Genomic DNA, 27,294 nt, shown 5'->3' with positions numbered 1-27,294 from the left:
TCTGATACAGCAGAGTCAGCAGCGTGCTGGTGGTCTCTTACTGCCTCAAAAGGGGTTTCTCGAGTGAGGTTGCGTGAACTGTTGAGATCTGCTCTGAGCTGTTAGAGTCCCACCAGGGCAAGGTGGAGCAGGACGGCTTTTCTGACCTTCTGCAAGCTCACTGTCTATAGTTTAAGTTGCAACTGGTTATTTTCGTGCTGAAGAGCTCTGTCCCGTGACCCCACGCGATCACGAGACCATGCTTCCCGCGCCGGGAGGAAAGGGAACTGCAGCGTACGTGGAACACCCACAGACTCTCCTCCAGCTGCCTGCCTCCGAGGCACGCTCCTCTGTTCGTACTTCTCTGACCGTCTCTCCCGTTGTGTTTTTGTCGTACAGGCTATGCCATCACTGTAAGAAACGGGACGTTCAGCTGGGGAAAGGAGCTCAAGCCGTCTCTGAAAGAGTAAGATTTCTGTGTGCAATTGTGATAGAGCATCTACCTGTTTGCTGGAGACTGTTCGAAAGATATCTAGTAATGTCTGCAGGCCCACTTTAGAAAAGCTTGTTGTTCCACATCCCAGGTGCGTGTCTCTTCTGTATTTAAAGCACCCAGCTAATCTGCACTTCTCGTATAGGTGGCGTTACAGAGCAGTGCTGTAAAGCCTCAACTACACAGCGACTGGCATAAAATAAAAATAATATTCTTAAGTAGATGAACCGAAGCTGCGGACAAATCAAATTGATTTAATGGATGGTGAAGATTAATAGAGATGCGTGGATTTGGACTTGATAATTTTAGCACATAGACATGCAAGCAGCGCTCCGTTCTTTTAAGGTTCTCGTGGCAGGCTCATCCCTGTGGCTGTGAATGGGCCATTTCTGGTGTATGTTTCACTCATACATTAGCAAAGCGGTTTGACAGTTTTTAGATGGTATGTATTCACTCATCTCTTCAGTATGGTAGCTCTTGGTTTTAAAACGAAAAACCAAGAATCAAGAACCTTATCTGCCTCCAAAATGCTTGTTAACCCTGTCTGACTCACTGGCTCAGCTGACATGACACAGAAAAGGGTCTTACAAGCTTGTGATCTTACTGATTTAACAACTGAGAGACTAGATTCATGCTGGGGAACGTTGCTCTAGTTTTTCATGTGCTCCTACCATTGTGGTTGTGGTTGGCTGTACAGAAGAAAGTAGGGAGGAGGAAACCAGTGACCAAGCTGTGCTTACGGTATCCCTCTGCAAGGGCTGCTTGGGTTGAGTTCGGGCTGATTTGTCACTGTGTAGTTCAGCCCTGGTTTAAAGACCCATCATGTCTTTAGCAAACTAATGTTTAATTAATTTCCAGCCTGTTTCCTCCACAGTATAAATCTGTTGGTCCCCAGTGGTTCTTTGGTTGCCATCGTTGGCCATGTTGGCTGTGGGAAGTCTTCCTTGGTGTCCGCTCTCCTGGGTGAAATGGAAAAGCTGGAAGGAGAAGTGGCGGTGAAGGTTGGTTTTGTTTATGGTGCCACTTAACGACCGCGTGGGAATACGCCTCTCCTGCCTGCGTTGCTGTGAGGCACAGCAGGCTGGAAAGGCAACGCTGTTTCTTCCTATGCCAGCTTGTCTGCATGTTTGTTGGGTTTTGCCCACACCTGTTTAATCGTGTTTCACATGAAATGGCTTTCCTGATTCTATCAACTATACCTCAGCAATTAACACATACGTACACATAATGTGAATGTGTATGTAACAGGAGCTATACAGGGGTTGCAGTTTTTAGTCTTAGTAATGAGCATGAATTCCTGCTTATTGCAAGCCATAGGTTTCCTTTCTCCATCCCTGTTGCAGGGTTCTGTTGCTTATGTGCCTCAGCAAGCCTGGATCCAGAATGCCACGCTGAAAGACAACATTTTGTTTGGCCAAGCACCTAATGAACAAAAATACCAAAATGTCCTGGAGGCCTGTGCTTTAAAAACTGACCTGGAGGTGCTGCCAGGAGGAGATCAGATTGAGATAGGAGAGAAGGTAACTTTTTTACTTTTTTTTCCTCCAAAAGTCAGGCATGGTTGATGATTCCTGTTCTGTCTGGCTAAAGCAAAAATGCTCTAGCATTGGGCCTTGATTCAGTTTGGTCCTTAATATGGCATCCCTGCTGCAGTCAACACTGAAATACATGGGGCAATTTTGTGGAAGACTGTTGGACTTCAGCTTGGTCCTAATTTTAAGCATATGTTTGTACTGTGATGCCTGATTGTACATCTAGCTCTGGAAGATGAGAGGATCCTCTGTCCCAGTTGTAAACTTTAATCTGTCCAGAGTACTTAGAGGCCTTCCCTTCCCTGTAGGGGCACAAAGGGAGGAACATATGGCGTGCTTCGAGTGAAAAAGTAATGTGATCGTCCCTTAACACCTCATTTCAATGAGAAATTTTTACATCAGTGGTTACCAACAAAGACAGTTTTTGGAGGCTAGTGAATTTGAGAAGCATTGCATGACGCTGGGTGGATTTGTGTGCAAGATGAGAGATGGGAAAGATGCTGCAGGTGCAGCTTTGAACGTTTGCATTTTATATCCTCGTGGATAGCCTTCCTTTTCTAGTGTTTTGCGTTTTAACGGCTCCCTTCAGGAGCTTATTGAGCAAGAGGCTTATTCTGTCTCCAGATTGCTGGGCAGGCGGAAGCTTGGCAGGGAACAAATGCATATAGAGGCGCCGTGTTCCTGTCTCCGGCTCCGAGGGGATTATTCTAGCCAGGGGCTCATATTGCATTCAGCATCCCTGTGTTTGACCAGGCAGGAGCTGTAAAAGGGCCCAGCCATCCTTTGGGCTGAATTGTGTTTTGTTCTCTCTTCCTTCCCTTCAGGGCATCAACCTCTCGGGTGGCCAGAGGCAGCGAGTGAGCCTCGCTCGAGCGGTGTTCAGTAACTCGGACATTTACCTATTAGACGATCCCCTTTCTGCGGTGGACTCCCATGTTGCAAAGCACATCTTTGACCAAGTTATTGGGCCAGATGGGGTACTTAAAGGAAAAGTAAGCTGGCATTTAGATGCTCTTTCTACAAATGTGTGCACATGCAAAGGCAGTAGTGGGAACAGGGAAGCTTTTTCACCACTTAGGCTCCCGCGCTGAATCACCGCTGAATTTGCATTGAACTGGCAATGTGGACACCTCTCCCTCGCAGCACAGACTCTGGGGTGAGCTGTTATATCTGAGAGCTTTGCATCCAAAGTGATGTGATCTAGTCAGAACACGCAGAGACAGAAACCTGTTCTGCCTTTTAAAAAACTATTTGTCATCTTCGAAAATATGCCATTTGCAGGAACTTGCTAAGGTTGTCAGCTTAGCATTGCTTGCTGTTACTTGGAAGCAGCACAGTGAGGAAGTTGTAACAACTTACTGATTTTGCAAAAGTTGGCAGTCTGAGACCAAGTTACAACCTCTTTCTTCCCCTTCTACGCCTGTTATGATCTTCTCTGACTGTCTCAGAGCTCAAGAGAGAGCGACCACAAAGAAAATCGTCAGATAGGAGGAGAGGGTGATGATTCAGCAGCGGTTTTTACTTCCCTCTGTGGCTGTATCTGCATGCAGTAGAGAGCATAGCTAAGTTCATGTTGATATTTCCAATCTGGCTTGGCTACCAGAAGCAGTGTATTTCTCCTGGCATTGTACACTGACATGAGAATTCACTCTTTATCCCCAAAATGTGTTATTATTTGGCCTGTTAACTAATGTTAGCATGGTGCAACATTTAGTCCCCACAGCGACAACAGAGAGAGATGTGAGCTTTTCTTTTTCCCTATCTAGACCCGAATTCTGGTGACCCATGGCATCAGCTTCCTCCCTCAAGTGGACCATATAGTTGTCCTGGTAGATGGCAAAGTGTCTGAAATGGGATCTTACCAAGACCTTCTGAAACAAAACAAGGCCTTCTCAGAATTCCTGCGAAATTATGCACTTGACGAGGACATTGAAGAGGATGAGCCAACAAGTACAGTACTGCTTTTTCATAAATCATGGCTTTCTCTCTCAAGCAGATTATGGACATTCTCTCCATAGAAATTGTCACCTGCTTTTTCATGACAACCTTGCCTTTGCCTTCCCTTTCTGCTCTGCCATCGAAAATATTGTGCATTGCCAGTTCTGTAATACTGATAGCCACTTCCCAAACAAATGTCTTTTAAAGCTCTACCTCATTAGTCATTGATTTATATTTGGAAAAAAACAATTCCATTGTTAGAAAATATTTTTAATTTGAGAATTTCTTTTACAATTGGCAAGGTCTAGCTCAGCAGGAAAATGGAGTAGGAAAGAACAAACTGGGTTCTGCTATCATAATAGGTTACTCACAGCCTGGTATTTTTCTTTGTTTATGTATTTTTTTTGTATAGCAAAGTTCAAATGACATTTTAATCTGGGTTATTTTTAAGATCAGTCTGACTGCGATAAAATGCTAGAAGATTAAGTCATTTTGGTAAATGTTTGCTTTTGAGATAGTGTTCCCCCACTCTTGGTTGCAGTGCTGTTCGCTCCCAGCAGACAGGCAGGGAGCAATGTACATGACATCTTCAAGCAACAGCAGAGGCTTGCAACGGTTCCTAACATGGGTTCCCCCATCCCAATATCATTCCTAGGATGTGCTCTCTGTGTGAATTTTCCTAGAACTGTAATGCTATTATTTAGCATTTCTGATGCACTAGGGAAATGGAGTGTAAATGCATTTAGCAGCCCATTTGCCCCACAAGATCTTTACAGTTTAGCTACGAAAAGTGATGCATAGAGATCTAACCAAAGCCATGGTGGGATGGGGACATTAAACATCACAGTTATCACTAGGCCATAAGCTCTTATGATGGACAGTGACTTTGGCCATGAAAGCGTTACCTGCATGTAGTTAAATAGTACCATGATTTTCCTGCAGTGGCATCCATCCCCATGACACTCACGCTTCATTTGGCAGTCTGCCTCTGTGCTTTGTGCTTTATTCGGGAGAAAATCTGAGCTGTGATCTTGTCTTGCAGTAGTGGAGGAAGAGGAGGTCCTTCTAGCTGAGGACACTGTCAGCATCCACACTGATCTGGCGGATAACGAACCAGTGACAAACGAGGTCCGCAAACAGTTCCTTAGGTAAACAGGAAGCCCTCTTGTGTTTATAGTCTGTCTGGGGTAAAACGCATCTGAAAGATAGCGGCAAATAACATTGCTGTCTGTTATCGCGTATTGCTGCTCGTTCCGGGCTTTAGTTTCTCCTCGCAAATAAATTGTTTTAGTGCTATTTGGAAAGTAAACTAAAGCAACTGGCGAAGAAGATAAGGCACCTATTTCTGCAATCCTCTTTTTAATCCAAAGTGAACCAATTCTTAAAGCAACTTTCTGGTTCTCAAGAAACACTGCTGTATGCGTTTATGCACACAGCACTGAACCGCTACCAGTTAGGTGATGAATAATCCTTTGCACTGTAAATTTCCACTGAGAATCTTAGGAATGGTTAAATGTTTTCGTAACGATACCTTCAGACCCTCCCCAGCTACTGCTGGTGTGAGAACAGAGAAGCTCAGGAATCAGCTTTGAAACGTCTGTCTTGCCAAGGGGCCCCCAAAGCCCGGATGGAAGTGTGCAGACCTTGCCCTGGCCGTTGTTAAAAATGATGTTTCTGGCATCACTGTACATCCCCGAGGAGCTGCCAGCACCCATACCCGAATGCGATTGGCGTGGGAAGTGAGCAGAAGAGCTGGGAGTATATCCAGTCTGCTGCTCCTCAGCCTTGCCTTGGCGCTGCCACGGTGTGCCCTCTTTCTCCTAATGACTCTGTTGTTTTGACTAGGCAACTTAGCGTAATATCTTCTGAGGGAGGAGAATATCCCAACAAGATGTCAACGAGACGAAGAGTCTGTGAAAAGAAGCCAGCAGAGCCACCTCTGCCAAGAAAAAATCATAACGAGAAGCTTATTCAGGCAGAAAGCTCTGAAACAGGAACGGTATGGTCTCATTTCCCCCCTCCCTCTTCTACATTTTTTTTTTTTTTGATTTGAAAAAAAATATTTTTATTTTTACATTCAATCCAGTTCTGTTAAATGTGTTGTTTAAAGTATGACTGTGGGTTTTAGGCATTAATCTGGTGGCCACTGATCCTTCCAATCTGGACTTTTGGCAGAGGTTTCTGCACCTGGCAAGGGTTATATACTTAGAAGGGGGGGGGGAAGAAAATCCCTTCCTGCTCCTGCCAGTCACCTGATACCCTGAAGCGCTGTTCCCCATCAATCCTGTCTTTGCCATGCAGAGCTTTCAGCGCTATTGGTCTTTAAATTACGTGGCTGCTTTGTGAGTCCAGCTGCAGTGCTGGCTGCTTGAGGACCTGCAGCAGCGGAGTCGAGAAGCCAGCGCTGCCTGCTGCGTGCCAGTGGGTCTGTTCGGTCCGAGCGCTACCTTCCGGCCCGTCTTGGAGAGCGCTGTGTGCCCGTGGCACGGCACTGCGTGTGCTTCATCGGGCAGGGCAAGGCGGGGAAATGGGAAGGGAGAAAAAGAGAGAAGAAGGGGGTGGGGAGGGAGAGGGTGGGAATACAGAAAAGAGAGCGGAACAAGACCGGAGAGGGAGAGCCCCTTCCCACCATTCCAGAAGGCTCAGGGCGTCCTGCTTGCTCTCTAAATGGTGCACATGCTCCATAGCAGAGACACATCATTAACTCTTGCTGTGGACTATTTTAGCTTTCAAAGCCTCTAATCAGCAACACTTGTTCTCCTAATTGTTCTTCCTTATGCTTTTTTTGGAGACTGAGTTTTGTCCTGATCCTCTGTCTCGGAGTTCTGCCTTTTTGCACTGCCTCTTAGATGTCTTCGTTACTTTTTGCCCACAAGCATCATCTTTGCATGTTCCCATTGGGGTTTGCCAGCATTTGGTGCTTATTTAACGGAGGCACGTTCAGCACGTTCAGCACTTCCCCTTAATTAGGCCATCTAAAGTAATCGTGAGCTGGACACCCCAAGTTACTTCTCTCTGCTGAAAATCTTGGCATCCTGTACCTGTTATTCACCCTTTGCTGATATTTGATCAGCCTCTTTTCTTTCTTTCTCTGGCACAGTCTTAAACTAAAACAAAAACACCCACAGAACTAATAGAACACAATTCCTCAAAATGGATGGAAAGAGAGTATTTCAGAACAGTTTCTGAGCTGTTTGGAAGTCATCTCCCAGCCATGGAGCTTGCACAGATGAATTGTTCTCTGTGGTATTATAAAGTTTGGGTAGTTCTGAGCTTAGCAGTTCCTCTGCTGGAGAATTTTTTCTTCTTCTTCTTGTCTCTGAGCTCAAGATTAAGTTGTACAAACTAGTTCTGGTGTATGATTTTGCAGGTAAAGTTGTCAGTGTTCTGGCAATACATGAAGGCTGTGAACCCTGTCATTTCTTTAGTTATATGTTTCCTATATTGCTGTCAAAATGCTGCTGCTATTGGGGCCAACGTGTGGCTCAGTGACTGGACCAATGAGCCAGTGGTAAATGGCACTCAGCTCAACACAACCATGCGAATTGGAGTCTATGCTGCCTTGGGCCTCTTGCAAGGTAAGACCAGATAAAATAATATCATCTTAATGTTTGGCAGGAGGAACTAGGCAGGAAAACTGTGGCAATAGTTGCGTGTGGCTCCAGGTGACCTCGAAAGTCCTATCTCTAAGCAAGGAAGCAGAGTAACACAGAGCTGGAAAATCTAGGCTGGGCCAACCCTCTTTTACTTTTGCCATGAAGCTTTTGGGTCGGGTTTGGATATGGCAATAGGTGGGAAGGAAGCTTGAGAAATGCATTGTGGAGTGAAAACATGAAAATATGGATACAGAAAAGATAGTGGACAGGAGCAAAGTTGCAGCAGTAGGACTTCATGGAGGCTTGCAGAAAGCAGAGGGAAGATATTGTGCATCAGCCTCTTGTGAACAGCATGGTAAAATCCTACAGCAGTAGTTCCTGTATGTTGGCAGCAGTGACCGTGGTACTAACGGGCATGATAGCAAAGGGGTGGACAGGGATATAGTAAGGGAAAAAAGCCTTGAGCACGATGGAAACTACTGAACATCAAACAGCTGCACGTCAAGAAGATCAGGTTTGCTGGTTAATGCATGTCCTCTTCTCTTGTTAGGCACCTTAGTACTCACCTCCTCTTTTACGCTGGCGATGGGAGGCATTAATGCAGCGCGGACACTCCATGCTGGCCTTCTAGAGAACAAATTTCATACCCCGCAGTCCTTCTATGACACCACTCCAACTGGCCGCATCATCAACCGCTTTTCAAAGGACATCTATGTGATCGATGAAGTAATCCCACCCACCATCTTGATGTTCCTTGGAACGTTCTTCACCTCTTTGTCAACAATGATTGTAATTATATCAAGTACTCCGCTCTTCGCCGTGGTTATAGTTCCCCTTGCAATTCTGTACTTCTTTGTTCAGGTAACTAGGGAAAACTTGGGACCACAACCATTGCAAAGACTGCTCTGCCATTTTGCATGTTGCTTTTCAGGGAAAAAGAAGGGGAAATTTGAGGGAAATTTGAAATTTCTGAAGTAATTACGTGTTTATTTGAACAAAGCATTTACTTCGCTCAGAGAAATGTCCTGTGAGATGTAGTCATGAAATAAATATAACCTTTTTTGCTTATAAGTAATAACAAGTAAGCCTACTACTAGAGATAGAACTGTAGTGCACTTCAATATATTAAGTATGTATATATTTGACATCCTGACAAGTTTTTAAGGTGGAGAAGACTTAAAAGTTGAAAATAAGTAGTGTCAATTTTATTGACTTTAAGAAAAAAAAAAGAAAAAAAAAAAAAGCTTATGTAAATTGAGACCTGTTGATGAAGATACAGGCTCAGATTTCATTTTCCTGGAAAATGAGCTTGAGGTTCCTACAAATGCAGTTATTATGTTAGACTGTGTTAACTGAACTTAAAAGGTCATAGATTAATTCAGTTTGTAGTCTACAGAAATTGCAGTTGCCCAGTACTCTATTTTGAAAAGAAACAAAGGTAACTTCACTTGAAATAACTATAACTTAACTATAAAGAATTTTTTGAGGGATTGAAGTGCATATTGGTAAGAACCTCCTCTGAACCCTTAATCTAAAAATTACATCACTATTAACTGAAAGAAGAAAATACTTCATGTGCCTCATCCATTTTCTCCCCCAAAATGGCAGCGGTTCTATGTCGCTACCTCCCGCCAGCTGAAGCGTCTGGAGTCAGTGAGCAGATCTCCCATCTACTCACACTTCTCAGAAACAATCACAGGGGCCAGTGTCATCAGAGCCTATGGAAGAGAGAAGTCCTTTGTAGACATAAGTGATCTAAAAGTGGATGAAAATCAGAAGAGTTATTATCCTGGCATTGTGTCAAACAGGTAAAAAGGCAGATAACTTCTTGTTTCCACTTAGATAAGCTTTTGTTTGCATAACTAGTGCAAGCAACCTTTTACCACTACACTTATGCCTGCTCTTCTTTCACCAGGTGGCTCGGCATTCGGGTGGAATTTGTGGGGAACTGTATTGTTCTTTTTGCTGCACTCTTTGCTGTAATTGGTAAAAACAGCCTGAATGCTGGCCTAGTCGGACTCTCGGTATCGTATGCATTACAGGTATGTATTACAGCTGTCTGCTCATTGCTGTTTTTGCAGTTTTTACAGATGGCATGGATATATTAGATGCTTGTCAAAGCCAGAATCAATAAACAAATGGTAAAAGGGGATCTGGAAACCATAGAGATGTCCACTGAATACTGACAAATTGTCAGTATTGCTCACATATGGTAGGACTTCAGGACACTTCAACAGCGCTAGGAATATGCTGCACCTCCGTAGGTTGTCAGGCTGCTTGTGGCCTGCAAGATGCTTGGGAGGTGTTGGGTACCCAAACCAAGAATGGGTCACTTGAACAGCGTAGACTCAGCACGTCCCATATGATGCGTACTGCATAGCTCACGCGCCTGTATGTCTGTCCATGCACAGGCAGATCAGTAGGTTTCATAAACATGCAAAGTAAACTATACTCACCTGAACTGTACAATTTGGCTGATTTAATGGCCTTACTCTTGTCAGAGGCTTTTTAGAGACCATGAATGTGCAGGACTGATGTTAGCAGTGTTGCAGTGAGACCTATGACTAAGAGAGTGACTCCAAACCAACCTTACAGAGAGGGCCATTAAATCACCAAGGGAGGCATATGCTCCTTTACATGAGCACCTCATGATCCATAGATTTCTTGTCCCAGGATCTTTATCAATGTCAATACAAAGGTAATTATTCTAGTTGTAGTTTCAGTATGAATTCTTTCTCTTAACATCTTAACATACTGCAGCAGTCCCTTTAATTGTATTTTTTTAATTTGTTGTTTCTCTGTGGCAATATTTTGTTCTGTATCTTCTCCAGGTGACCATGTCTCTGAACTGGATGGTCCGTATGACTTCTGATCTTGAAACCAATATTGTGGCTGTTGAAAGAATAAAAGAGTATTCAGAAACTGAAACAGAGGTCAGCTACCAAGCATCAAGCTTGCACAACATGCACATTTACATGGTCTTGCTTTAGACACTTGAGAGGCAGTTCCTGCTCTGAGAACGTTACCATCTAACCTAAACAAACGTCATGCACTAAACTGCAATTTGTGCTATCACAGCTCAAAAATATTACTGCTGTCATGCAGTCTTGCCTTAGTATCTCACTTTCTGCTAGTGTGAGTGCCCATAGCATGACCGAGATAATTCTCATCACTGCATTACTACCTGCAAGTGTACGGAGTATGTTTGATGCATAGTCCTAGCTGCGTGGATGGTGCTGTGATCCTGCTAGTAGGCACAGCTGCAGTTCAGTTATCAGGCTGTGCATAGGTCTTCAACGGTATTTCTGTTTAATCAGCTTAGTTCCTGGCTCCCGTAAGAGAAGAACATCTCCAGGAGCACTGCATTATCTCATCCAGAAAAATCATCCGGTTGTCTTCCTTTGCTGCCAAATACATTTCAGTGTGGCAGAGAGCGCTGTGCTGGAAAATCTGCTACTCTGCAGACACGTTAGAATTGGGAAAGGGTGGAGAAGTGGAGGAAATTCAAGGAGACCTGCACTGCACAGTTCTGGAGATCAAGTGTTTGATCTGGAAGAGAAAAGAAAATCACATGGATACACAATAAGTGTTACAAGCCAGAGCTTGAGCTGGCACGGAACAAGCACTGTTCTGTTAAAGTTAATGACAAAATGCTAATTTATACCAGTTGAGGATTTGGCCTTATGTGCTGAGATTTTTTTTATGAACTTAACACAAAAGAAAACCAAAATGTGTTATGTTTAGGAATCTTCATTTTCCTCCTATTATTATGAATTTGTTCAATAACTGAAATTTATCAGATATGCTTCTAGTAATTGCAAGTGTTCATGTTTGTATCTAAGATTGATTTAGTTTTTTGTATCTAAGTTTGAATTATTTTTTTTTTTAACTTCTGTGCAACATTTTTGACTACTGTTTTCCTTAGGCTCCCTGGATCATAGAGGACAGGCGTCCCCCAGAAGACTGGCCATCGAAGGGTGAGCTGGAGTTTGTGAATTACTCTGTGAGGTACAGAAAGGGTCTGGACCTAGTGCTGCAAGATCTAAACCTCCAAGTGCATGGTGGAGAAAAGGTAGGTTACCAGCCAAATGTCTGTTAAGACTTTGTTCTCAGTCTCCAGTGACAACCGTGGAGCAGAGGACAGGTACCACGGGCATACCTGCTCCAGTGGTGGAGACCTGCTCGAGCTGGTGCCACTAAAACCAGCAAGGCTGAGGAGAGTGGCACAGATATGACCATGCTGTTGGTGTGCTAATGTTCTCTGGGCTGGAAGCAGTAGAACCAGTTGCTTGGTGCTGTCGGGACTTTCCAAGTTGATGTGAGGCTCCTCTACATAGTGTAGGAGGCACCAGCAATTGCAATGGTGCTTTTCTGAAGTTATGCAGAGGGGAGAAGGATTCTGGCTTTTTCCTTTCTCTGGCTTTCCCTGGGAAACTTCTGGCATAGAAGGAAATGTTATTCTTTGCTTCCTTAATCAGAGAATTGTCTTTGTGGGAGAGTCCCTTCATGCCTCAGTTGCAAGTACTGGGTTGTGTGTACTGTAATCAGAACAATTACCCTGTGACAGTTCTCCAGTTAAGAGACTGTGATTAAAAAGGGAAGATAATTATCCTTGTGCTAAGCGTACAGGATGGGACCTGCCTTCTGGAATGGAGATATCTGGAATGGAAATGGGCGTGCTTACCCTAAAGTCTGAATTGTCCTCTAAAGAGCCTTATCTCTTGTTGTTGAGTGATTGGGCTCCTAACATGGGTACGCCAGCTAATCACTCAAAGATATGTAGGATGGCTCCGGGCCTAGATACGCATTTGTATGTAATATCATACGTATTTTTATGTAATATCATATGTATTTTTATGTAATATCATTCCAATTAGGGGAATGGCAACGCCTGTGTATTGTACTGCGTGACATGGTTTCTAGGGAAGGATAGTTACGTTCCTTCTTAGATTGAGATCTTGCATGAAACCTCTCGGAGAAATGGTCTGAGGTTTTTGCTGGGGTTTTTTGTTTGGTTGTTTTTTAACTATATGCTTTGTTCTTAATTCTGTAATTTGTTTGTAGATTGGAATTGTTGGCAGAACCGGAGCAGGAAAATCCTCCATGACACTCTGTCTCTTTAGGATCCTGGAAGCTGTAAAAGGGGAAATTAAAATTGATGGTGTGAAAATTTCAGACATTGGCCTCCACGATCTTCGATCAAAGCTGACAATTATTCCTCAGGTACATCTTCTGTGTATCACAATAAACAAAGGATCTCTAATAGCTTAGCAAACACTAAGTAAACATGGGTTTTTGCACAGAAGAAAATTCTTTGTATAATATTCACAAAATTGATTCACTAAAACAAATTGTGTTTTTTCTTTAAGTAGCCCTGTCCTTTCACCTTATAAGCTGACACTTGGTGAAAAAAAACAAGGTTTAGGATAAAACATCTTTAGAGTAGGAACTTGAGATTTTACCATGTATTTTATATATATGTGTATATAAGTGTGTGTGTGTGTATATATATATAAAATATATATTTATTTATGTATGTGTATATATGTATAAAACACTTTCATGGTGGGTAAGACTGGGAGGTGGCCGACCTTCAATACAGTGGACATATCAAAGCAATAACTCTAATTTTAATATCTGCACTTAAAACAACTAAAGCACTTATCTAATGAAAGTTAGTTTCCTGTCCAGGATCCTGTTCTCTTTTCTGGAACGCTGAGGATGAACCTGGATCCATTTAATAAGTATTCAGATGAAGAAATATGGAAAGCTCTTGAACTGTCTCACTTGAAGAGGTTTGTCAGCAGTCAGCCCTCCACACTGGACTATGAATGTTCAGAAGGAGGAGAAAATCTTAGGTGAGGAGGTTTGGGGTTAGAAATATACACTGAGCTTTCATTCAGCCCTAACAGCGAGTAACGTTCGCATATAGGTTTACACTGCAGCCTGTTGCATATACGGGGATTTAGCCACCCCTTCCTATTGAAAGGAAACCACTAATCCTTGAATGTTTGCCTACACTCTTGCCTCTGCTGAGGATGGTCTGATTCTTCTTCTCTGCTGGGAAGGATTTCTCCCAAACAGTAAAGAAACAAGTTCCAGGATGACAGGGTGTTAGGAAAAGGAAGTCCCTTAAGCATGGTTTGGTGGGAAGGGAAATGCCACAGTGACATACGTGAATGCAGTGCTGCACAAACATCCGGGCCTCCGCCGCTGTTATTTACCTGCACTCCATGTAGGAGACCCAGGAAGCCGTGACCGGGAGGATAAAGCGTCATGCTTTGGTCTGCTCTGTCGGCTTCCGACAGCGCGGTGTAACCAGACCACGGCGGGTGATGAAAGTTCAGCTCCGGCTCCTCCTGCAGAGACACTTGGATAAAAGTTGTGTCCAGGGTGCTGGGGGCAGAAGGGAGAGCACTGGGTCATGGGCTGCCCCGTTATTTTTTTTTGATAGTACAGTCAGAAGGATTTCAACTTTTTTTTTTTTTTTTTTTTTTAAAAAAAAAAGCATGTATGAGAATTTTCTATTTTCCCTTGACTAGCCAACCCTTGTGAACTGACTTGATAAGCAAAAGCAAACCTGGGAGCAAATGCTCAGTGGTGTCGCAGCTGAGTGTGTTTTGAAATCTTGGACAGAAGCTCTGCAGTCGTAAGCTTCCCTGGCTCTCGTCACCATGACGGGCAGGGTGCACTGGGTGCCCCTGTCGGCGCTGGATCAGGCAGTAAATGAACACAAGCTCTCTTGAGTAGTGCCGCAGCGCTTATTTTGTTAGCTCTAGGGCTGACACACTGGGCTGTTTGCTAAATACCATTTTATTTTGTTCGGTAACTTATCTGATCAGTAATCTGCTCTAGCAGAAGTGGCTCTGAACAGAGGAGAGCTGAAGGGCCGGGGGTCCTCTGCTTATGAAAGCCCTGTCTCTGTTGCAGTGTTGGCCAAAGGCAGCTCGTCTGCCTAGCAAGGGCACTGCTTCGCAAGACGAGAATCTTGGTCCTAGATGAAGCGACAGCGGCTATCGATCTTGAGACGGACGATCTTATCCAGATGACAATTAGGACTCAGTTTGAAGACTGCACGGTGCTGACAATAGCGCACAGGCTGAACACAATTATGGATTACACAAGGTAAAAACCGCGCAGTGGTGCGTGTGTACGGGCTCACCGGTGTGCCGGGCGCAGGAAGTGGCACGTCAGGCGTGCTGTGTAAGCAGCGATGCTGAGGCTGCATAATCCTAGAATATCCAGACCTGGTTTTGCTTTTGTGGGCTTAAGAAACAAGTTCTGTGTTCATTAACCAGGGCTGCACAAAAGATGCTGCTCAGTTGCATTAATATCACTGTCACCAAGCTCACGGAGCTATTTTTAACCAGTATCTGCTGTAACATTTTCACTAACGTTGTGGCATGTTTTTTGAAACACATTAAAACACTCTTTTCTCGTTGGCTCTGTAGTGTCACATTTTCAATTCCAGAGCTAGCAGTCTCCCCAATTTAACTCTTCTTTTCTGGGAGACTGTGAGCATTCTGGACCTTTGAAAATCAGACAACACTTCAGGGATAGTGTCTCTTTTTTGTGCTTCATCAGGTGAAGGTAATTGAGCAAAACAAAAGCAAGGGACATTTTAGAACAGTACTTTTATTTTGTGATTGAAAGAGAACATCACATTTCCTGGAAGGAGTTCTCTGATATGTTTTTCTCCCCACCTTTTGTTTTGCACAGGGTCCTTGTTCTAGACAAAGGAGCCATAGCTGAATTTGATACACCTGCCAGCCTTATAGCATCAAAGGGTATTTTCTACAGTATGGCCAAAGATGCTGGACTAGCATTATAAGAAGACCTCTTTTTTTTTTTTAATATTACTGACTCGCCACAGAAGTGACTTGTGAATGTACTGTAATTTACGAAACAGTCTTTGTAGTAGACTAAACTTTTGATATGTGAACATAGTATTTACAAGCATACGGACCAGAAAGTGAATTTTATATTTTTAAAATATTTTCTATATACATAAAGTATTTTATTAAGTGTTTTTTTCCCAAAGAATGCCAAAAATTCTGCTCAGAAAATGTATGTATCACAAGGCACTATGTACTGTATTCTGGTTTATAATTGGTAAATTATAGCAATGATAGAAAATATACCCGTTTTGTGTGTCTTCTGTATAAGGATACCTTAGTTTTGAAATGGAAAGATAGGCATAGTTAAGCAGTAACTCAGCTGAGAAGTACTGAAGTAAGGTGACACTTCTGAGCGGTTCTAACCTGCAATATTTCCACCAGGGCAAGAGAGTTGAAGGTTACAGTTCTAGGCTGTGAACTATCCCAGTATGTTTGGTTGTTCCCAGCCTAGAGCAACTTCAGGTTGGTAATGTTCCTCTTCAAGATAGAATTTGTGAATAACTTTTATTTAAAACTAAACCTATAGGTATAGCCTAATTAAATCATTAACTAGGCAATTGCTGCCAACTTTGTAGACTACACATAAGCCTGCAGAGACATGACTTATGCAAAAATGTTACCCTTTTGCTATACCTCTCTTCTGTGTGAGGTCACCATGAACAAGTCTCTACTTGAGCTGAGCATGCATGTGGAGCAGATGACACTATTATTTATCATCTCATTCAACACTTGACCACCTGAAATTGTACATATGTGATTTGTTTCATAGAAATAAATATCTAAATATCCATTATTGATAGCCAAGCCTCCTCAGATAAAGGGAGTACTGTGTTTAGCAGTGTTTGCTGCTAGAATATGATAGGCTGTCCCTTACTTTAGTCATTCACTTCCTACACCAAGTAGTATGGAAACCTACCTAACAAGAAAACATTCCTATGTTTTTTTAATAAGTAAAGTTCTGAAAAACTTTGAGAAGACAAAAATAATCATTTATTAATTTTTACAAATGACACTTCTTAAATAGAAACAATAATCTGCAGCCAAGCATTTGTTTGACACCAAGTTCACATAGCAATGCACAAACTAATGAATTATTATCATACACAGTAATGTAGTGATTACACTTACTAGATTAATTCAAATTAGCAAGGTTAATAGTATCTTCTGTTTATAAACTGCATAATATATAAAAATATTTGTCTGAATGCATAGATAGCTATCAGTATCTGTGCACAACAGTCAATTAACAATGAAATCAATCAACCCAACAGCTGAGATTCTCTGGTAGGTCTGACTGGTTAATCAGTAACAGTTTGGTACCTGCATGGATTAAGTTAGCATTTAGCCAGCTGACACCTAAACCGTATCATCTGTTTCGTATACCAAAAACAATGCAATAGGAAATCGCATTATTCCATTATACAGAAGTTAATATACCACCACCAATTTGGTATAAGAAACAGCTATTGCCACTGACTCGGACTGCATTTGCCCTCTTAACACTTCAGCAGAGGATACCTGGTTGTGACAAAAGGTTTTTACTAATATTATCGTTAGGAGACGGAAATTCAGTCTAACTAATTGATGCATAAGAAATCTGGGTGTTTGCATGGATCTGTGCTTCCAGGTGGACACTGGAGCGCCAGAAGCTAAGGTGGTTTGGGCGAGGGCTCCCTCTGGTGTGCTCAGTCACTCCTGCTAAAGCTGCTTCCTTTTGCATAAAGTATTACTCACGGGATGCGAAAGAGAGATGATGGGTAAACCTGGTTACCAGTTCCTCTTATGTTAGCTATAATACAGGTGACTGCCCTGACTGCAGAGGCAGAGGGACATTTCTCCTGTCGTAGCCCCTGGGAAAGGGGGAAAAAAAGGCTGTAGCAGATACCCAATGCCCGTCCGAGAAAGTCGTCATTTTCTGTGAGAAGAGTGCTAGGAGTTTAAGACGCAGTTCTCTCCTCAGTTAGTTTGGTGGCTTCCTGCTCAGTGTGCTACTTCTGCAAAGCCCATTGATAAGTCCACGTACAATGTACAGCTAACCTGGGCTGTAAATACTGTTAGACAATAAGAAGATAAAAATCCTTTGGTTGCTGTAGTTTCCACAGAAACTAGAGGGAAGGGGGGGGGGAGATCTTAAAAAAAAAGAAAAAGGGGGGGGGGGGAACTCAGTCCAGGTCGATAATGTTCTGGCTGCCTATTACATCTAGTACTTCAGTCATCTGCTTCGTAGCATGTACTTACACAGTTATGTTACCAGATTATAGTGCTTGCTCAAATACAGATGACTGTGTAAATATTAAGATCCTAAAATGTTAGATAAAATCCAGCTCACTATTGTCTTAAATACTTTTCAATTTACTTATTCCAGGATTTCACAGTAAAGTAGTCTAATTCTGAATTTTAAGTAACAGGAATAGGAAAAGTGACTTTTCGGTAAGCAATACAGGTAAATGCAAAACACTGGCAGGAGGAGAAGAAAATATGCTGCATAGAAACATCAAGATTTTAATATCGGCCCAGAAAACCCTGGTTTCCTTTTATATAGGAAACTTAAAAGTTTCCAGACTGGCTCTTTCTCTGGAATGTAGGGGGTAAAAGGACAACAGTTCTACAATATTTGTGCTTTAAAAGGGGAAATTAAAGCAGCATTGGAGAAATGTGTTTTCAATACAGTAACAAAAATAGTATTTTAAATTGCATATGTCAATACTGTATATTGACAAACAACAATAAAAGGGACATATGATTTTGGTTGAGAGCATACTTATGATTTAGATGATTACTACAATTTTCTTTGTTTTCAACCTGAGAAATAGGGAAATGTGTAAATAGGGATTAAGAAATCACAGATAATAAGTCACTTAGGAGTATTTAAACTAGACAGTTTTGTGCTTCTTTCACAGATTTAACCCTTCTGGTTTTTTTCCTTCTAAGTAAGAGATGATGTAAAATACATGATCTGAATGGTGAACATGTCAATAGTAATGGACTCGATACAAATATTATGTGGGTTTCATGGCAGGTTCTTTAACATGAGTACCTCTGCTATTTTATAGCAAACAAATTATTAGAACAGTTGAAGATAAGCCTTTCCCTGAGAGCTTCTATAACTCTACAATATTTCAAGATTACCTTTTTGTAAGTAAAAGAGTACTGCATAAACAGATAGTTCTACCAGTACTTTCTTTGCATAAGCTACGTTCATATCAGACTAGTTACTCTTAGATTAAATACAAGCTATAACTGCATAACATCTTTAGTTTATTTCAAGGTTAACAAAATAGAACTTTTCCACATCATTAGCCCTTATAGATAATATATTTCAAATATGTAATTTTAAAATGCAATACAAATATTTTGTTTTATTCTTCTTTAAACAATTAGTATGTCAGTTCTGATGCTTTCTTGTTATAACCACTCCGTTCAGAAAGTGTTGGTACTCTGAAAAGTAAGTTTTTGTCGCTTACTGTTAGAACAAGCTCCAGTTCTTGGAAATCCTGTAGTCTTGCCACATCTTTGTCCTTTAAATAAATACAGTATGTTGTTAGGTGATAAAACGTATGTTCAGTTTTTCAGAGGTAAATTGAAGTAACAGGCTGACACTAACACAAGGTATGTATTGCATAAATATAACAGTTCTTTACAGTAAACAAGATGTCTGCTTTCCAGTTACATATTATATTTATTCTAGGATCCTATTCAGCTACTCACTTAAGTCTATTTTTAGAAGGAATGCAATACTTGGCACTGAGTGCAAGTGATTAGTGGAGCTGGACTTGTAGAGGTCTACTGCATGCTATTTAGAAAATCCATGAGTATACTTTTCTGAGCCCCTCCCCCCTTTTGTTTTCCTCAATTGGTAATTTTTTAAAAAACACAGAAATTGATTCTTGGCATCTATTCAAGATAGGCTGCTCTAGAGGAAGATGTATGCAGGACTATCAACATCAATCCTGAGCCAGCTTAGGTAGGGTCTTTAGAGAGCAATGGAAGAAACCCTGTCACAGTACGGACTCAAGCTTGAGCACTTTGCTGCCAGGTAGCATTAAGTAGAATAAATTTTGTATCGTCTCAGAGAACAGTAAGTGTCGTGCAGTCTGACCAAGAGAATCTGAAGAAATTAGAGCTGGAGATAAAAAGAGTGCTTTCAACTTGCTTTTGCAAGGTAAGCTGGCAAGTTTCAGAGCTGCTTATTTTTTTCCACTTCTGGACTAACAAAGAATAGGTCTTCATATATTCAGTGAAGATGCAGTACACAGAAGTCTATTAATCTAGCACTAATCAGATTAGCTCCACCATTTGATGCCAACAATGCTCTAGTGGGATTTGAGAATGAAAGAGAAGTCAATGGTGAATCAGTAAAGCAGGTCAGCAGGTCCCAGTTTTCTGTATGCTGCACAGGTAAATGTCACTGACATGAAGAGACAGTTACCTTCAGACCTTCACTGAGAATATTTTTGAAACCGTTTCCTCGAGTCAAGCTGCTTTTAAAAGAACTGCATATAGTCCTTATTAAACTAGCAAGGCTCACTTGAGTACTGTAGCCTATTAAACATCGATGACAGGTCACAATGGTATGGTATTGCATTGAATTTCACAATGTTGTATAGAACCACATATAAATTGGCCTAAATGCCAAATGCTTATGAAAGGAAATGATCAAGAAACTTCAGAACTTTTTTCTTTATATAGAAGAAAAACCCTACTAAGTGGTAGAAGTGGGAGTTCCTTAGGGACTGCTCAGCAGCCCAGTTCCCAGTGAATAATCATGGAACAGTTAGAATATGAATAATGATTAAAAAAAAAAAAATCAGTGACAAGTTAACACACAATTTCTGTAAACACTGCAGTCGAGTGTTACAGAAGTATGGCCAGAACATTACCTATGCTGAAGGAATCTTAAACACTGTAAAAACAATACAGTACTGAGCGGATGGGGTCATGCATGGCTCAATCTCCAAATGAAAAATATGCTAGTGGGCCCAACTAATTGCATGACTTCTCCTTTTCAGTATTACTCCAAGACAGTGAGTGTTATTAAAAACTAATACTGTCACTTTTTTTGTGACATGAGAATATTGCAGGTGACCACCAAATTACTCCTTTTTAATACTAAGCTACGATTCTGTTTTACAAGTTATTTACAAGTTATTTAAAATGATGAGTTCTTACCTTTCTTAGCACTGTATTTGGCAATTTTCTGATCTTCTCTACGTGTTCAGGGTTAACACCCAGCTCACAGCAACTAACTCGGAGCAATTCCTTATAGGTCAGTTCTTGTCTGTCCAGTTCAATTTCAATGAAGTCATTTTCTCTAAGGCTAGGGTTTTGTATTCTAACTTTAAGCACCAGTTCTATTAGAAATAAAAAAAATGCACATCAACATGCAAATGAATAAAAGAATTGGAGAAGTTATCTTTATACTAATTTCAAACTATTTCTACTTCCTATTAACACTTTTTGTATCATTTGTGACAACACAAGAATCCTCAGAAAGCAGTCCAACCTGGACTCATGACTGAGTTTTTCATTAGACTGACTCCGTTCAATCTACATGAAAAAAATCATCACTAATGTAATTCAATATGTATGTATGTATGAATCTTTGGAAGAGGACTCATCTTACTGGATTTAAACTAACAGTAAAGCCTATGACATTTGTTATCAATGTCCTGAGCAATCCAATATTACTTTTTTTTGTTGTTTTGATGATCACTCACTACAATTCAAATGGATACTCTTAACCTCTCTTTGCTAAATCATGGCATCAGAACAGCTTTTATTTCAAGAATAAAATCCTGAACTGAAATTGAAATTCCTTTTTTCGTATTTGAGCAGGCAGAATATTTACCCGGAGAAATGGCAGATCATAATAATAATAGTTCACCTCAGTACTCAGGTCTTTCTGCAAATTAAGACCTCTGAGATTACCCCTTGAGCTCACTGATGATTTACTCACGTTCTGTATTTGAAGTCTGGAGTATACTGTTCAGAGAATTCGATCACCCTGGTATCTGGCTAGTTTTAAAGCATTTGAGACAAATAGAAAATGTTTTCATCAACATTTTAATAACAGTATTTCTGCTCCAGCAGAAATGGGCTGTCTGTCTCTTTTTAACTGCCTTCAAATGTTTCCTGAATGCCTAATACAGGAGATCCTGAAAATCTCTGGAACTATGATAAATATGTGTAACACTGATAATATGTGTAACACTTTCACTGTCCAAGATGACAGGAGCTCTAAGTATAGGTGAGTTTTCCTGTTACCTTGCATATTAAGTGGAAAAGCTCCCGTGAAGAAGACTGGCTGAAATGTTGGCACAGGCCCAGTGCAGGAGCCGTTCTGCTGCTGAGGTACGGCCGATTTTGATCCAACAGGAGAAGGGGAACTTCTGCTCCAAGACACAGACGTCTGGTAAACCGGGCCGTTCTGACCAACGGGTTTGGGGCATCGTGGTGCAGTACAGCCACCTGGCAGTGACGGCCTCTCTCCAGGACCGATCACCTCCGAGGCAGCATTTTCCTGCAGTAATGATGCATGTGTGCACGTTTCCACATGAGGTAAGGAAGAAGAGTCGCTGTCTTGTGGCTCTAAGGGCGAGACACTTCCATTCACAGAGGCATCTGGAATACTGTTACTCATGGTGTTATAAACATATGGGAAAGGTGGGTTAGCCAGGTAATTAGGGATGATTGGCAAATCCAAATCTTTCTTTAAGTCTGGAAGTTCATCATCTTCCACTGTAAAACCAAAAAGAACAATATTCTCCAAGACCGGTTTTAGGAAAAACAAAACCAAAAACAAATAGCTATTGTATTTTATGTTTGGGGGGAGAGGAGACTAAAAGCATCAGGGTAAAAGATGAATATAGAAGCTCTACCCCTTTTTTTCTACAGTGAACAACTGTGCTCAGGTGTTGCAATACAGTAAACAAAAGCAGAGTCTGATTCAAATAACTCTGGGATGCTATCCTACTAAACACTGTAATCCCAGTTTTCTTAAATCTGTAGCCAGCATGTTGTGCCACAGTCTCTGGCAGTGTAATGCTATCATCTTCATAATGTATAAGGCAATGAAAAACAAATCGTAACATGTTGTTCGATATTAAGGTAGGGGATAAAGGGAAAAGAACACCCAGTACTGGGAGAACTGAAAGATTATCAGTCAGTGGGAAAAAAAACAGGCTAGGGAATACAAAAGGCAGGAAAGAGGCTATTGACCATATTTCAAACTATTTCTCACCTCTAGCAGCAAAGGCTGCTCCATTCCAGCAGTTACAACACATGATAAAAATGTTCTACCAACACACTTTATTGAGCTTCTGCTCCAGGATGCTGATTTTCCATTTACTCAACGCTGTCTAAACTCCATAAAACACCAGGAAAATTAGGTATTGGTCATATTCTGCAAAAATTTCACATAAATTTGAGAGATTTTCCTCTATTTGCTCTTTCTGAAAATATCAAGCTGCATCTACTGGTTTTTCAAAGTATTTTTTTTTCCCTAGGTTTAGAAAAAAGGTTTTACTACCTGGGTATGGAATGTTTTGGTAATCGTCTTTTCTTAAATTGTGATGTCTCACTAAGTAAACATTTTAAAGATCAAGTCTCCCAAAAAAAATCACAGTATCATCACACACAAAACAATGCAGGAGCACAATTGCTCTAAACAGTCTTTTACTGTAGTCTTTAAAGATTGTATATCATATGGGCAATAGCTTTACCTCCCAACATCTTCCAAATCTCCCTCTTCGATGTCAACTGGACAGGTCGTTCTCCTTTCCTTGTAAGAATTTCCTTGTCAGCCCCCGAACGCAGCAGGTAGGACACCACTTGAGCATGGTTCCTTTTACATGCCCAGTGCAAACAAGTCCTGCACAAAGACAATATTATCACTCTTTGAAATACTCAGTTATGACACATTAATTTCATTCATTCCCATTGCATCTAGGAAGCACAAGACTTAATGCATGTCTAGGATAAAAAAGTTTTTAACAGCTAGGGTCCTTGCAAATTTACACCATTTCTGGAGCCTGCAGTGACACCTGCTGATCTCGTTTTTCCTTGCGATAATGCTCTTTATACAAAGTTACTATAGCAGTATTTTTGAAGTTCAGGATCTGATTTAATTTTTCTTGTATTAGGCTATTAACTTTTATTGAAAATAAGTGTATAAAGAAGGCTTACTTATGTTTATAAATCTTTGAAAGAATAAGTTATACTTCAAATACTTTTGTGTGAATGTGAGCTAATATGCTGCTTCTCAAGGGTACTTTTTTTTTCCACTTTAATCAATGCAGTCAGTACACTGATGTGTACCTTTTTACAAGTAAATTACTTGTAAAATAGTCTAGTTCTTTGCCTAGTTGCTATTCACTGGACCCAGATCCAACACAGGTCAAAATACAAGTATCCAGCACCTCTTAGCATCAGATGTATGGAAAAGGTCATTCTAGCAATTTAAATTCTACAAGCAAACCTAAATAACAGACTAGATAATTATTGCTGAAAATAATCGTAATTATTTTTATTGTTTCTTCCATCAATGCTGGTTTTAGATAAAACCTCATTTGGATGGCAAGCAGCTGCTTCTCTTGCACATTAACATAATTTACTATCTTATGAATCACTTCTTATAAATTAATACAAGCTGTGATTTTAATCACAATTCGAACCCAAATTTGCAAGTGTTCCATGCTTCTGAAAACTACTAGTAGAGCTCTAATCTTCAGAATACCAGCTTCTTTCCTAATTTTATTCTTCCTATTTTTAATTAAAACCTCAAGCATGGTACAGTGCGGTAAATACACACTGATTTCAACTTAAGGGAAAACCAGTCTTCAAAAATGCCTGCGCATTCCCTGCAGATCCTGCTTCAAACAGTGAAGCGTGTGCACACGCTCATGTGTGCTGTCCCACTTGTACGAATGCCTGTTACAGAAAGGACGTGGTTTTAGTGTTGCTGGGTGGTATCTGAATGAGATGTCAAAATCAAAAGTATTTTAGATATATCACTGAAACAGCCTGCAAGTTCCTTGCTGAAAATTAAGTCATTTTAGAATCGGATTTAGAAGTTAACGCAAAATAAGTCTGGTTATAAATTAACATATTTTGGCAAGCAGCAGTTTTTTGATAGCTATTTTATGGTGCTGTCGTAGGCTGCGAGCACTCGCTTTACAAAAAATAAACAATATAAAGTAACAACCTAAGGACCCGAAGAAGGATCAAACACCAAAAGGAACAAAAAGAGTGTGCAGAAAGAGAGTGCAAATTTATAAAGCAATTATCAGCTCCATCACCCCCCCACCACCACCTTTTCTAGGGTATTTAAAGGTAGCTGCATGGAAGAGTATTTGGCAAGGGGGTGAAAAAGAAAATTTTAACGTCATTCCCAATTCACACCGATCGCGATTTGTGCGTTTCGTCTGAAGGAAAATTGCGGAGTCGAGGGGACCCGCGCAGGTCCCCCCGCCGCCCCAGCGGCCGCCCCCGCGCCAGGCCCTACCAGCCGTTGACGTCGTTCTGGGAGTTGGGGTTCACCCCGAACTCCACCAGCCGCCGAACCTCCTCCGCGTCCCCCAGCGCCGCCGCTTCCCTCAGCCGCTCCTGCAGCTCCCTCTCCTCCGCCACGCTTGTCATCTCGCCAGCGCCCGGGCCCAGGGCTGCCTTCGGCCGGGGCTCGCTAGCCACGGCGGCCTCGCATCCCTGCGGCTCTCCCGGAGCCAGGCCCCGGCCGGGCAGCCGGCGGCAACTCCGGCGGCACCGTCCCGTGCGCTTTTCCACTGGAAACTCCAGCACAGCGTGCGAGTTGCGGCAGGCTTCGCCTAAATCAAGCCCGGGGACACGGTGCCCAGCGGCATTACAGAACACGCACGCTCGCAGGGCGCCCCACAGCCCCGCTGCCTAAACTCTTCCAGGGGGACTCTATTATCTGTGACAACTCTGACCTAGATACTTGGTTCCTACAAACAGTCTTGCACGCGAACCGTGGCTGCTGCGGTTTTACTGTCAGGGTGATTTATTAGCCGCGTACGTGGCAATTTCAAGGTGGCAAAATATTATCTAAAAATACGGGTAATTGTATCATGCACAGTATCCCCTACTCTGTTATTTGTGCTTACATGCTCCAGGATCCTACGATAGTTCTGCCTAGGAAATGCTCATCATCTCTGAGAATGCTCGCTGAAATTAATTAATCCCTTAATAACTCAAAGTCAGCCTGCGAAGCATTTTGAGAGATTGCAGGCAGTTTCTGCAATTCACACGATTTGCTTTAAAAAGCTGGTTTGGATCGTTGTGGATTTGTCCTAAACCAAGTTATGAAAGAGAGAAGAGCTAGTAAAAACTTCCCAGCTGTAAGAAGTCAAAATAATAATTTCTGTCTCCAGCCAGACATCTAGCCAAACTGCACTGTTTCTATTCTAATCTACTCTATGAGAGCACACTGGGGAAACATGCAAGGCTTAGGCTGATCCCAGTTCAGCAGCTAAGGTACCCGATTGGTTTCTTGGTGCTACTGGAGCAATTTCAGCTACACTCTTACTTACAACAATTCAAATGAGTAATTATATCATCATAAAATTGCAAAGTTTGAAAAAAAAATATAGTGCCTTACACTGCTGCATATGGTGGTTTTATAGACATAGTTCTGAAAGGAAACTCTATGGACAACCCTTGAGTTTGCATGAAGCCCTCAGTTATTGCAACAGAGGCCTGAGCAAGACCAGCCATGTTCAGATCAGCACTAATAGAGACTTCAAACTCTTAAAAAATATAAACACAATCAAGTTAAACATTTTTTAAAATAATACATACTACTTATTACGTCTTTTTTACTTCTTTCAGTATGAATGATGAAAATGGACTGATAGCACAGGAGTAATTGAAATCCAAACAAACACAAAATGTTAATGTACTAAATTTTTCTGGTACCTAAAAATGTCCATTATCTGTGAAACTATATCAAACCTCCGAAAGCACCAAGATACCTCGCATGAGCGTACTTACTCATGCACAAGTCTTTCCAAGGCTGCTAGAACCTTCTTTTTATTACAGGATAAAGCAGCATTATTTTGGTTCTAAAATGGGGCCAACAGAAACTAATAAAGCAAGTGAGATGCACAGTTCCTCCTCCTGTATTAGAAATAGAGAGGAGTGTCTCTATCTGACATGATTTTAAGGGGATCCTTCTTAGATCTGTTTTGTGACACTTCATTAGTATCAATGGCTCATACTTTTCACAAGTAGAAAAATGCTTGGAATGAATGACTAAATGACCTATAAGCAGGTAGAGGATAACACTTACAGGGAAAAAAAAAAAAAAAAAAAAAAAAAAAAAACATGGATTTGTCACGAGCAGGTAGACTGACCCACTGTATCTTTCTTTTAGTAGGAAAATTGGTATAGAGCCTAAGAGCAAAGTTGCAGGAGCGCTATGTGCTACGAATGATAGATGTGCTGATGAAGTCTACATCAATAATATTCTCATTATCGAGTTCAGGGCTGACAGTACACAAGAAATTTCTGTAAAACAGAGTAGCAGACGTTTGAGAAAGCATGCTCCGAGAGTGGACAAAAGGGGTCTGTCCCAGCCTGGTGGTACTAAATAATTTCATAAACTTCGGACAATCAAAATGATTTTAAGAAAATGGATAGTGTATAATCAGTAAGGTGAAGTTAATAAAGACAAGGTCCAAGGTCTAGGAAAGAAAATACACACAGAAACGAGCTGGTTGGCCATTAAAATGGGAGGAACTGCTGCACCAGCATAGCACTGCTGCAGAACAAGGAGGCCGTTCCCGTTTGTGCGGTAACCAAGCCTGAACATACCCGCACTTGCAGGCCTTTGTAGGTGACCTGCA

At 41.5% G+C, this 27,294-nt stretch overlaps 2 protein-coding genes across 3 annotated transcripts in view; one reads left to right on the top strand and one right to left on the bottom strand.

Annotated features, from left to right (window-relative positions):
• ABCC3 (ATP binding cassette subfamily C member 3) overlaps positions 1–15,531 on the top strand; it is a 47,472-nt gene extending 31,941 nt beyond the window's left edge. Inside the window, exons 15-31 of one of the 2 annotated variants that reach the window (XM_062592136.1) lie at positions 379–445; positions 1,347–1,473; positions 1,816–1,992; positions 2,829–2,996; positions 3,771–3,954; positions 4,988–5,090; positions 5,788–5,941; positions 7,313–7,520; positions 8,089–8,399; positions 9,147–9,346; positions 9,454–9,580; positions 10,370–10,471; positions 11,464–11,610; positions 12,603–12,761; positions 13,230–13,396; positions 14,469–14,663; positions 15,258–15,531. In XM_062592136.1, coding sequence (XP_062448120.1) covers positions 379–445; positions 1,347–1,473; positions 1,816–1,992; positions 2,829–2,996; positions 3,771–3,954; positions 4,988–5,090; positions 5,788–5,941; positions 7,313–7,520; positions 8,089–8,399; positions 9,147–9,346; positions 9,454–9,580; positions 10,370–10,471; positions 11,464–11,610; positions 12,603–12,761; positions 13,230–13,396; positions 14,469–14,663; positions 15,258–15,369 — 2,708 coding nt within the window. In that variant the 3' untranslated portion in view covers positions 15,370–15,531. Of the gene's footprint in view, positions 1–378; positions 446–1,346; positions 1,474–1,815; positions 1,993–2,828; positions 2,997–3,770; positions 3,955–4,984; positions 5,091–5,787; positions 5,942–7,312; positions 7,521–8,088; positions 8,400–9,146; positions 9,347–9,453; positions 9,581–10,369; positions 10,472–11,463; positions 11,611–12,602; positions 12,762–13,229; positions 13,397–14,468; positions 14,664–15,257 lie in introns of both variants that reach the window. The other variant, XM_062592135.1, reaches the window with a different exon arrangement.
• An 872-nt stretch (positions 15,532–16,403) lies between these two features.
• Positions 16,404–25,344, bottom strand: ANKRD40 (ankyrin repeat domain 40). The gene is made up of 5 exons (XM_062591578.1): positions 24,939–25,344; positions 23,158–23,306; positions 21,701–22,174; positions 20,606–20,787; positions 16,404–18,954 (listed from the first exon to the last, which is right to left on the bottom strand). The coding sequence occupies exons 1-5, from the start codon at positions 25,070–25,072 to the stop codon at positions 18,814–18,816; spliced, it is 1,080 nt and encodes a 359-aa protein (XP_062447562.1). The 5' UTR covers positions 25,073–25,344; the 3' UTR covers positions 16,404–18,813.
• Positions 25,345–27,294: the final 1,950 nt, after the last annotated feature.

Source organism: Rhea pennata, chromosome 19 (assembly GCF_028389875.1).
Source record: "Rhea pennata isolate bPtePen1 chromosome 19, bPtePen1.pri, whole genome shotgun sequence".
Classification (NCBI taxonomy): Eukaryota; Metazoa; Chordata; class Aves; order Rheiformes; family Rheidae; genus Rhea; species Rhea pennata.
Note: the sequence above shows the minus strand (reverse complement) of the source record. Positions and strands in the feature narration are given on the sequence as shown.